Below are 12,899 nucleotides of genomic sequence, written 5' to 3'. Positions count from 1 at the left end.
AGAAACAACTTTCTGCTCTTTATCAGCAACGCCGTGTTTTACGTACCGACGAACACATCCACACTGTGAGCTGAGTACAACATATTTAGGGCTCATTATTTTTATTTTATTTTATTTTATTTGAAAAAGGAATTTTAAGGAAATTTAAATAAAAACTTCAGAGATTAGAAAACCAATTCTTTACACACATATTTTATTTTGTTATTTTTAAAGGCAATGCTTGTTTTATTTTTACTGTAAACTGCAGTGAACAATGTTGTCTCGCACCAGGGGACACAATAACTTTTAAAAGGTCATAAACTTTAAGTGTAAATCAGTTTGAACTGCTCCTTTTAAAACAAATACATTTTTCTGGTATAATATTTACCATATTCACCATCATCTTAGTTTAGCATGTTAGCATGCAGATATTTGCTAATTAGCATTAAAATCAAAATCCAGCTGAGGCTGATGGGAATGTCAGTAGTTCTGCAGGTATTTGGTCATAAACCAAAGTATTGGACTCATTCAAATGTTGACCTGGTGGTGCGGCGCTAGATGAAAAGGGTTTACCAAAGTTGCTAGAATTCATCCTGAAGGGGAACATAAATGTTTTGACCAAATTTCATGACAATCCATCCGATAGTTGTTGGAAACATTTCACTCAAAATTGGGTGCCAATCCGTCTGTTAGATGTTAGCTCACAGGATAAGTGAAAGGGTTCGACCTGCTGGTGGCGCTAGACCAGGGGTCTGCAACCTGCGGCTCCGGAGCCACATGCAGCTCTTCAGCTCCTCTAGTGGCTCCCTGTGGATTTATAAAAATGGAAATGAATAACTGTTTTTTGTTTACATTTTCATTTTTATTTATCATTGTTGTAGGTCTATGGTACGACGGTACGACGGAGTATTAGAGCCACATTGAGGAAAAAAAAAAAATCTGAGATCTCGAGAATAAAGTCATAATATAGTAGTTATAGTAGAGCCAAAACATGATGCTGACATACTGAGGTTGTGGTGTAATTCACTTTTGGTGAAACTAGGTGGCACTGTATTAATTGACTGACCCAGCCACGGGTATATAGGTAAGGAAGTGTGTTGTTGGCGTCAGGGTTTAGCCCGGAAGGGCAAAGGGTTTTTGAACGCAGGGACGCTGAATTGTTTGCCGTGTTGTTGTTGTTGTTTACTTGTTGCTATGGTAACGGACTTGCTTCTTTACTACACTATCCCGAATAAATGAACGGTTACTCCGAAACTAATGAGCGGTCTGAGGATCAGTTTTGTACAGCACAACATGTAACAGAAGGTAACATCTACAGCGAAAAGCGCATCAGTCCAGGGCTAATCACCTCAGCAGCTACAGCAGTAGACTTAGCTCCTACAGTAGTCATTTTACGGGTTATTTTATTTTTTTTCTCATAAAGTTATGACTTTATTCTCTATTAAATATGAAACCTTTGATGAGGGGTCTTGACCATTGACTGTATATAAGAAGTGGACGTAGTCACCGTGCCGTCACCTATTGGTTTGTGGACTACGGTTTTGAAGCCTCGAGATTGGCTTTTTGGGGTTTTTTTGGTCGTAGACTTGAAACTAGCGATTGAGACCATAAACTCATGTTTACAATGTTTACTGAGGGAATAAATCAAGAGAGAAGTAGAAGCTCATTTCCTCATAGACTTCTATACAACCAGAGAATCACCCCCTGCTGGCTGTTAGAAAGAATGCAGGTTTAAGGCACTTCAGCATCTTGACATCTTTCTGCTTACTCACCAGACTCTCTGGAAATCAAACCAGCAACCTCATTATCTGCCTCAGGTCACCCAGTGACAGGAAGTTTAGACTGTCACAAAGTTTTATTAGTCGTATACCTTTCCTCCAATGACATCGAGTCTCAGCTCCCCAACTGTCATCCTGAATGTATTCCAACGAGCTAATGAATATTCATTGTCCTCTTATTAGCATATTGTTCCGGATATTAGCATAGCCGGTGACATAAACATCAGCGTGAGGCGAGCAGATGAATCAGAGGGCACGCAGAGAAAGAGTGGGCAGATCTGGCCCGGAGGGGATGGGGGGGGGGGCAGCGGGTCAGCATTCATTACTTTCACGAGCCGGACGGGTCACGGAAGACACAGGAAGGCCTGACAGGGAGCGGTAGCAGCAAAGGAGACCGTTCACAACCCGGAGATTAAAGTAAAGTCCAGGCAGAGACTTAGAGCCAGACGTAGTCTGATGGAGCGGCTGGAGCAAAGGAGGTGTTCTGTTGGTAGCAGAGCATCAGGTGTTGGTTACAGCTGTCAGCTTGACATGTACGGAGCACGAAAGTCCCCAATAAAGGACTAACGCCGTGATGCTTAAAGACGCTACCGGTCACACCGGCCGAGCAGACGGGCCACGGATCCAATAATTTAAATTTGGACTGCAGTTAAACATTTTAAAACGCTAGCTGTCAGTGCTACATATTGCTCCTTTAAGTTTAATATACATACATACATGTGAGATTACCTTTAGCCGATCCAGAGCAGCACGTTTTCCGTCACTTTGACAGGACTAACGGCCCTTAATGGACTCATCGGTTGCTAAGTGGAAAGTGCTTGTGGCCCTCAGGTTCCAGTTACCATGTATACACACACAGAGAGAGGCCGACGCCGTCATGCTGCTGTGAGATGCCAGACAAGATGAGGCTCTGAATCGCAAATGCGCTCAAAGATAAAGCCCGTGCATTTTTCATGGCGAACACGGCAGCTTCACTCCTCTGATATGACAATGAGCGCTTATCGTCCATGTGTGCTCGGCTGGGCGTGCGACCACAGGCACAAATGCAATCCGCACCTCGCCAGGCTGGAACCGATTCAGCTCTGCACGGCAGGAAACATAATGTACCTGTTATAGAGAAGAGGATTCACTGTTTTATACTGTAACACTTACAAATAGGAGTGATTCATCTACTACATCCATGTATTGATTTATATTCCTACGATCCAACTACATCGATAGGTACTCGGCAAGTTGTCCTTCACGGGGGACGTATATCGATCTAAAATCGTTTCGCAAGGTAAATAATCGGTTGTATTGATACTAAGAATTTGCACCTTGTATTTAGGCATGACAGACGTTATATGGACAATTGTCTTTTCTCCAAGCGTGATATTTTGGGTTCAAAACGTCGCCATTCAACGTATCTGTGGTTTGCAGAAACGTCCAATGCCAGCATTTTTTCTGGTCGACTGTGTTGATCATATATTACTGTGTGGGAATGTTCTATGGCTGACTGAGGTCCTCACCTACTGACTAAACAAACTGTAGTGTGTTTGTGTGAGAGAGGAAATAAGAAAGAGGCCGCAGCATGCACTCAATTCAGCCACCACAGTGCTTCAGGCTGCTTGTTTAGATGTTAAATTAGCATGTTAGAGGAGATACAAGCTCTACATGACTCACATCCCACAGAGGCCACACATGATCACAAGCCAACACATGTACAACACAGAGGACGACGATGCCAGAAAAGCTCTTTGGGAAGCCGTTGCTTTGCTGACAGAAGGTTCATCGCTCATCGTTTTGTAGCCCTGAGTTTAGCCTCTCAACAGCCTCCACCAATCACACATCACTGGACCAACCATGAGGTTACATGGCTCGATTGGCATTCGCCAGAGAACACCAGAATTGGCAGGTCCGCCATTGGCGCCCCGTTCTCCTGCTGGATGATGTTACAGGCAGCATAACGTTCACCACGGCGTCTCCAGACTCTTTCACGCTTGTCACATGTGCTCAGTGTGAACCTGCTCTCATCTGTGAAGAGAACGGGGCGCCAATGACGGACCTGCTAATTCTGGCGTTCTCTGACGAATGCCGATGGAGCTGCACGGTGCTGCTGGGCTGTGAGCACAGGTCCCACTGGAGGACGTCGGGACCTCATGCCACCCTCATGGAGTCTGTTTCTGACAGTTTGGTCAGAAACATGCACACCAGTAGCCTGCTGGAGGTCATTCTGTAGGGCTCTGGCAGTGCTCCTCCTGTTCCTCCTCACACAAAGGAGCAGATACCGGTCCTGCTGCTGGGTTGATGCCCTTCTACGGCCCCGTCCAGCCCTCCTGGGGTAACGGCCGGTCTCCTGATATCTCCTCCATGCTCTTGAGACTGTGCTTGGAGACACAGCAAACCTTCTTGCAACCGCACGTATGGATGTGCCATCCTGGAGGAGCTGGACTACCTGTGCAGCCTGATTGGGCTGCAGGTACCGCCTCATGCTACAAGTAGTGACAAGGACACTAGCAGAACACAGAACTAGAGAAGAATCAGTCAGGACGGATGAGGAGAGAGCAGCTGTCTGTGGCCACCACCTGCAAAACCATTCCCTGTCTGGGGGTTGTCTTGCTGTTGCCTCTCCATCGCACCTGTTGTCACTTTCATTTGCACCAAAGCAGCTGAAAGTGATTCACAATCACTTGTGCTTCCTAAATGGACAGATTGATATCCCTGAAGTTTAACTGACTTGGTGTTATAGTGTAATGATGAAGTATTCCCTTCATTTTTTTGAGCAGTGTATATTACAGCTATACTATTACTGGTATTTAAAATATATTTTGGGGACATCTTTTGAACATATTGAGCATGTATACAAAAGCATACAAAGCATGTAGTGCCTTGGCCGTATGCTTTCTGTCTTCATGTGAGTGACAGATAATAAGTTAAAGTCAGAGAACAGCAGCTTGAGGCAGGAAGCTGCTCGTTACTGTCAGTATCTCATTAAAACAGGCACGGCCTGCTAGTCGAGCTGCCTTTAATGAGCTGTGTGGCCGATTGCTGTCACCCTGAGCGCAGGCAGCCATCTATCCAACCGGCCTAAAACAGAACAGCTCACTCAGCCGAAATGAAGCCTGACGGGGGGGGGGGCCTCAAGGGCAGCGCAAAGTGCAGGCTCGCCTAAAACTCATGCCGCTCGCTCCCCCGCCTCTGACCTTCTGTGGGACTTCTATAGTCTGCAAAATCTGCTGCCGTGACGCCGCCTTGCTCTGCAGAGCGCACAGGGCATGACTTTTGACCTTTTACAAATTGTTTTTACAGATACATTTCTCCCTGATTTATCAGTGTTTGTTAGATTTCTGTGGCATCGCTAATTCTTCATGCCCGTTGTCCGCCATGTTTGTTACCTTGGCCAAGGGCCTTGGAAAGAGGTTATGTTTCACCGGCGTTGGTTGGTCTGTCTGTCTGTCTGTCTGTTAGCAGGATTACTCCAAAAGTTCGCAATGGATTTAGAAGAAACTTTTTGGAGGGGTAGAGTTTGGATCAAAGAACAATCCATTACATTTTGGCAGCCTGAGCATTAAGACCACAGGGTATAACGCATGCGCAGTGTGACTGATGATGCGTTGATGACACGTGACCCCGCCTCCTTCTGAGAGCAGAGAGATACGTGTGTGGATGTGTGTGCGGGAGCTGCTGGCCGTCCGCGGTGAGAAAGAACAAAGCGGTAGCTGACGGGATGAGAGACAACGTAGTGTAACGTCATACAGACATAACAAGGCTGCTGAATGAGAGAGGCATCCGCCGATACGTTACACGGAAACACACCGTGTTAATAACAAGCCGACCACCTCACGGTACCGCCAGCTGTGAGCTGGGATCTGTTTTTAAAGTCACGCACCTTGGCGGAGGTCTGCGCTCTCCGAGTGCCATTCTAGTTTAAACTAGTTTTATTTTTAGTGGGGATTTTTGTTGTTGATGAATGAATCTGTTAGTGTGTGGTGTTGTTGCTGTTTTGGCCAAATCGTTGCTCTACTCACACTACAACATCACAACATGTCGTTATGTGTATGGTCGCTCACATTTCACATCTTGTATGTTGCATTTTAACTCCTTCATATCATGTTGGCTAGTTTAATCTACAGCAATGCATCATGGTCTATAAGATCATCATATATTTGTAGCATCTCTGTCCTTTGAGAACCACGTATCTCTAAAAAGTCGGAAACAGCCTGTTTTCAGCTTTTCCAGCTGATCCAAGAGGCTTTTTAAAGACTTTATTTAGCTGAAGAAGGACGAGGAGGATTTTCCCTTCATCCTTCAGTTCATCACAAACATTCAACATTAACACATCTGGAGATACGTGGTTTTCCCTGCACAGGAAAGGGATGAAACACTAATAAAGCTTTCAGATAGTGGAGTAAAAAGTACAATATTTACCTCTATGTCCTGGAGTAGAAGTATACAGTAGCGTAAAGTACAAGTACCTTGAATTTGTACTTGAGTAAATGTGTTATTTTACTGTCTCTATTGCTTTCTTATTCTTTATCCTGATACAAGTATTCACACGTCGTGCTAATAAAGGAGCCGTCTTATGCTCTATGGAGCAGCTGAAAGCAGAGAGGCGATGGAAGAGAGGGAATGTAGTGTTATCAGGTAGAAACAGCCGAGCTGTGAGTGTATACAGTATGTGTGTGAGACAAAGAGACAGGGAGATATAGATAGATGGAGACTATGTTTTATTTATCTCTGGTTAAGTGCCAGTGAGAGCTGCAGTAAAACTGCTGGATGAAACCATTTCACTGGAACAACACTCAGTGTGTTACCTACCTGCACCATGACCGACCACTGGATGGTTTTACTTTTGGTGAATTAAAACTCCTAAGACAAACATTTTGTGATTTAGTGCAGTTTCATTAAATTGCTGTAATAATCAGTAACCCAATATTTCTCACATGAAATACTTAGTTATTTAAGTGATCGTTTTTTTGTTGTTGTGAGTTTGCGTGTCTGATTCAGTCATTCACATTCAAAGCTGTCGAATAAATACTTAATTTGAACGTCCATTGTAGGTGAATGTGACAAACAATGTTTTACATAAAACCATCTTCATTGATTCATTAATTGATATTTATTTTGGTCTAAATGATTAACTATAAAAACTGTAAACAGAAATAGATAAAGTTAGATTTAGTACAGGTATACACCTATCTATACAGTATATGTATATGTGTATATATACACTCACCGGCCACTTTATTAGGTACACCTTGCTAGTACCGGGTGGTCTTCTGCTGCTGTAGCCCATCTGCTTCAAGAGATGGTATTCTGCATACCTTGGTTGTAACGAGTGGTTATTTGAGTTACTGTTGCCTTTCTATCATCTCCAACCACTCTGCCCATTCTCCTCTGACCTCTGACATCAACAAGGCATTTCCGTCCACACAACCACCGCTCACTGGATCTGTTCTCTTGTTGGGACCATTCTCTGTAAACCCTAGAGATGGTTGTGCGTGAAAATCCCAGTAGATCAGCAGTTTAATACTCAGACCAGCCCGTCTGGCACCAACAACCATGCCACGTTCAAAGTCACCTAAATCCCCTTTCTTCCCCGTTCTGATGCTCGGTTTGAACTTCAGCAAGTCGTCTTCACCACCTCTAGATGACGTAATGCATTGAGTTGCTGCCATGTGATTGGCTGATTAGCTATTTGTGTTAACAAGCAATTGAACAGGTGTGCCTAATAAAGTGGCCGGTGAGTGTATATATCCTATTGAACAAAATGTCAGTGAATAGACTGAATCCAATGTCCAAAACCTGGTTTCTCTATCAGTCTGTTGCTGCCCTCTGCTGCCTGTGAATGTAAATAGCGTCCTGATAGCTACATTTCAACCAAACAGAAATGGTGGCCAAGTATGAAGCTCCTTTATGCCACTAAGGTTCACCACAGGTGTCTTTACAGGTTATTCAATGTTAGACCTACAACAACAGAATTTAGGGACTAAGATCTAACCCCAAAAAAAGCTGACTGGACTTTTGAGTTAGGAACCCCATCCCACCCTCGACATCAAGAATGATCTTTAAAGGAACAGTGTGTAACATTTAGGGGGATCTATTGGCAGATGTGCAATATAATATTAATAAATATGGGTCCACTGAGTCCGCCATGTTTCTACAGTAGCCCAGAATGAACAAAACAATGTTGGCCAATCCTCCTTGAATCAGAGAAATAAAACATTACTTTTGGATTGTGTCACGGGGGTTACGTTCTAAAGCACAAATAAACACACAACTAACTCCTAACACCTCCACACAACGCTGCGGGGAAGGTGCCGAGTTACCAGATTTTGAATGAATGCAGACTGTCTGCTCCGTGTGTGTGTGTGTGTGTGTGTGTGTGTGTGTGTGTGTGTGTGTGTGTCTGTGTGTGTGCGCCTCAGTCAAACTAACCCACCGATAGCAGCACACGACAGAGGACCTCACAGCGATGAAACAAACCTGTTCTCATCCGTCAAGTATGGCAGCTTTGTATCTGACAGCTCTAAAGGGGGACTTCTGACCATGGATGAATATATCAGAAGCCGATGGGTGTGACAAAGCAGCCATATTTGACCATCTGAATGGGCTGCACACACAGCCCGGTGTTATTAGAAAATCCAGGCAGAGGGCTGCCGGGTCTCTGCAGAAACAGACCAACACCACACACTTCTAGAGGGTCATAAGTGATGAACGAGATGGATGATTTTTTGTATCAGTCTACACATTGTTTTTTTTTTTAGCAAATTGTTGCATATTATACCTTTTAACTACAATGTAAACCCATCTGCGTCAATATTAAACACTCAGGGAAAGGGCGCCGGGAGTGTGGTGATGTAGTTTAAAGAGCGAAAAGACACACCGGGCGGGAGGGGAGGTGATTGGGTCCAACAAACACAAGGCTTTCATCCAGGAGGCCGATATTAATAGCATATTGACAGAGAGCCGTTTACATCGCAGTCAGTACAAACTACATGGTGTACAAATGACACGCCAAAAGCAAGAACAGCGTGCGAAATTATTCCGAATTAACGCGTCATTCATTCGCCATTTGGTGTGACCCGGGCTGAATTTACCATGCGTAACACAAAAAGAATTAAAAAAACTGTGTGCCAAACTACTGCCTTGTATATATATTAATGTACCCAGTACATGTCAACATACATTATGTCCTGTTTTCCATAGAGAAGAACAAAAGCTGCTTTAATTTATGCTGTGAGGGAAATTCCTATTATAATCATGCTTTTGAAAGTGTGACCTTATGTATCATGTGTATCCATCATGTTATTGGGATATATAATGTTTGTATGTAAAAGTAAATCTGAACCGTATCAGGCGTATCAATAGCACGACCTTTCAAGGACATGACGTGTGGCAACAAAACAACTCAGGTTAAGGAAAAACATCATGGTTGGGCTTAAAATAAGTACGCAAACTAAGTAAAATATGTACGTAAACCACGTAGCATATCTACGGAAAACACGTCACTAACGTAACTTCAAAATGACTCAACAAGAAGAACAAAAACGGATTTCATATATGCTGTGAGGGAAATTCCTATTATAATCATGCTTTTGAAAGTGTGACCTTATGTCTCATGTGTATCCATCATGTTATTGGTATGTATGATGCAAAAGAGAACGTGTTACTATCTACCATTGCAAGTGACATTTAACAACACAGAAGCAAGAAATAAAGTGTTGGCCCATTTATCCGTAGTTCTTTTATTTGTCATGCTGCTGTTCCTGTCTGTAACATGCATGCTGATTGAATATTTGAGTGATTGTGACACAGATTTAGTTTGCATATCAGTTTTTTTTTACATGTAACTATGAAATATTAAATGCTAATTTTTCATAAATTTCAATTGTTACTTGGAAAACAATTCGTTGAAAACTAAAGAAATAGTTAAATGCCAAGTAGTTTTATTGCATATAAAACATAAAAGCAAGTTTTTTTTTTAGCTTTTCAGTGCAATGTTACGGGTATCCAATATACAATATGTCACATACTGTAGACTATCTCATGGAGCCTCTTCCATCATTCTTTCAGGGACGGGGGTGGGATCAGGTACAGGTTCACAGCGATCCACCACAGCCTTGATTTCTCCCATTTGGACACTATTGTAGGTCCCCGAGATGGACGTCCATGTGGTCTCCCCGTTGCTGTAGGTGCGGCTGAGGCGTGCAGTGTAAGGGATGTCTGCCCCGTACTTATATGCTACCATACTGAAACTGCAGGAGTAGTTTGATGGAACTGTGCACTCAACGGAAACAGTGTGGGTGACCGACTCAGTATAAGTGGTGCCCTTGGTGAACTGGACAGTTGTCTCCGCGCTAAACTCGATACCTGTAGAGAAAATTGAGGGGATTCCAGCAGTGATGGTAGTCTTGACGCCCAGTGTGATGGAAAAGCTGGTGTCCCATCTGTGCTCCACTTGAGTTGTCTTTGAGAGGGTGGCTGTCCCTGTCACTGACTGGCTCTCATGGTTGGTAATGGAAGACTTGTCCATGGTCTCTGGAGGATATTCAATGATTTTAACCCCATCAGTCTTATACTTAACATCAAATATGTCCTCGGTGTATATATCTTTGTTAAAGGTCAGGACCTGGTAGGTTTTGTACCAATACTCAGAGCCTTTCCAGGGAAGGTAGAAGACCTTATCTTTAACATCCACCTTTCCAAGACCATACTCGTTCTTCCCAACGTATACTTCGCCAATGCAAGTCTTGACTGAATTCGGAGGCACTGAACCGTAGGAGCCATCTTTCCATTCCATAAACTCAAAGTTGTCTTTGTTCACCAGGATCTCAAAGGGCCAAAATAAGCTAAAATACTCTTTCCCATCAGCGGTGTAGAAGCAGTAAGGACCTATGTTAGGGTTGTAGAAGCCGGCCATGCACCAAAATTGGCAAACATAGTCGAACCGTCCAACATATTTGTTGTAGATTGAAATTGCTCCCTTGGGAAGAGAGCTGTTAAAGATCTGCCATTCCAGGTTGGTTTGATCCAAGTTGAACGAGGAAGACCGGTCCAGCTTGTTTTCAATCTCAGCAGGAGTTTGAAGAGCTTGATTTGTTGATTCGTTAGCAGTGATGTTAGGAACCCTGTCCTCCAGACTTGGGTCCAGTAACAGGACTGTAGAAAAGAAAGGCACAAATAGACACAATGTTTAAATATAAACCAAATGACATCAGTAATCAATCAATGTATTCCTACAGATTTTTGAAAGTCTGGAATAAATGCTTAATAGGGGGGGGGGGAACTGGCCAATGGAGAGCAAAAAGTAAAACATTTATGTCGAAATTATTTTTAAATCACTTATCAAATTGTCAGTTTGAGTAGTAGCCAAACTGGCAATTTATTATTAAGGCAATAAAACTACAACTTCTTTAGGTTTAGGCAATAAAACTACAACTTCTTTAGGTTTAGGCAATAAAACTACAACTTATTAATGTTTAAGCAACAAAACTACAACTTCTTTAGGTTTAGGCAATACAACTACAACTTCAGGCAATACAACTACAGCTTCTTTAGGTTCAGGCAAACAAACAAAAAAGCAGTTAGGTTGAGGCAACAAAACTACAACTTCTTCAGGTCTAGGTAATAAAACTACAACTTTTGTATGTTTAAGCAATAAAACTACAACTTTTTTAGGTTTAGGCAACAAAATTACAACTTCTTTAGGTTTAGGCAACACAACTACAACTTCTTTAGGTTTAGGCAATACAACTACAACTTTATGTTTAAAAAATAAAACTACAACTTCTTTATGTTTAGACAATAAAACTACAACTTATTTATGATCAAGCAATAAATATACAACTTCTTTAGGTTTAGGCAGTAGAACTAAAACTTATTTATGTACAAGCAATAAAACTACAACTTCTTCTTTATCTTTAGGCAATAACACTACAACTTATTTAGGTTTAAGCAACAAAACTACAACTTCTTTAGGTTAAGGTAAAAAAAAAAAACTTAGTTAAGTTTAGGGAAAAACATTGTAATTTGGGTTAAAATAACTACAAACACAAAGACAACAGCGCCTGACTTTCACTTCGGCTCCTGTCATAATTACTATGGTTGCTAGAGGTCGCTGTCATGTTTTTTTATACCTTCTTTCGGTGATCTATCATGTGAATAGACAATAAAACCTACTAATACGTGTAGTAGGCCCCTATTGATCCACATCTATGGTGCTTATAGCAACTGATAATGCCTATCTAATAGCCTGACAACAGTCTAATTGGCAGCCAATGCTCTCTACATTTTGTGTAAAAGCAATTTCTATCCTCATCCCATTTTAAGAGGACACTTGGAAAAGAAATAGCAACATGAAAAGTCATACAGTAATGGCAGTTTCAGTTTGCCTGGTTCAGTGTTGTTCTCACCGCTGTTTAGAATGGCTGAGGACAGAGACGGCAGGGTCAACAGCAGCAACACTGACAGCTTCATCTGATGAAGAAACACAGAACAAAATCTCTGTTACTTCCCACCAGTTTGTAGCATTAAACCAATCTTAAAATCCAGCCTTGGTGAAAATATTAGAACATCAAATGTTGAGCTACTGACACAGCTCAAAGTCTCAAAGTGTTTGTTTTTAAAGAACATGAGCACAGAAAAACACGACTGTGATCATTGAATTGTCTGTTCATGAATTTGAGATACTTCAAATTTCAAGTTAGTGTGGAAATGATTGCTTTTAATTAGGTGAGTGGCAGTAAATTTCTTCATTAAGTTAACTTTCTACTATTAAAAGTTCAAATTTTCAAATGAATGAGAAATACTCACCATCAGATTTAAAAACCAGTCCAACGTTTCCAGGGTTATATAACTGCCTTACTGCTGAATCAAAAACAAATATGCACTCTCACTTTGTCTGGGCTTCGACTTTGACCATTAAAGATTGGGGTAGAAGTAGAAATCAATAAGCTGTTAAAAAAAAGTGTGTCAGTCAGTCCTTTAATTTGTTAAATAAAGCTTTTGTTAAATGTTTGTGTATCTCCCTTTTTGTTATGGCCACCTGAGCCAGGTCGTAACACTTGTACTTCTTATATTGTAGTTAATAATGCTACATCTTTACATGACTGTGTTTTCATGGGCTTACTGTTTACATATTGTATGTGTTAAAGCTGGTGG

The 12,899-nt window shown here is 42.0% G+C and overlaps 1 protein-coding gene across 1 annotated transcript; it reads right to left on the bottom strand.

Moving 5' to 3' along the window:
- Positions 1-9,468: 9,468 nt before the first annotated feature.
- LOC141769970 (natterin-3-like) lies at positions 9,469-12,692 on the bottom strand. The gene is made up of 3 exons (XM_074639524.1): positions 12,552-12,692; positions 12,152-12,215; positions 9,469-10,898 (listed from the first exon to the last, which is right to left on the bottom strand). The coding sequence occupies exons 1-3, from the start codon at positions 12,552-12,554 to the stop codon at positions 9,784-9,786; spliced, it is 1,182 nt and encodes a 393-aa protein (XP_074495625.1). The 5' UTR covers positions 12,555-12,692; the 3' UTR covers positions 9,469-9,783.
- Positions 12,693-12,899: the final 207 nt, after the last annotated feature.

Source organism: Sebastes fasciatus, chromosome 6 (genome assembly GCF_043250625.1).
Source record: "Sebastes fasciatus isolate fSebFas1 chromosome 6, fSebFas1.pri, whole genome shotgun sequence".
In the NCBI taxonomy this organism is placed as follows: Eukaryota; Metazoa; Chordata; class Actinopteri; order Perciformes; family Sebastidae; genus Sebastes; species Sebastes fasciatus.
Note: the sequence above shows the minus strand (reverse complement) of the source record. Positions and strands in the feature narration are given on the sequence as shown.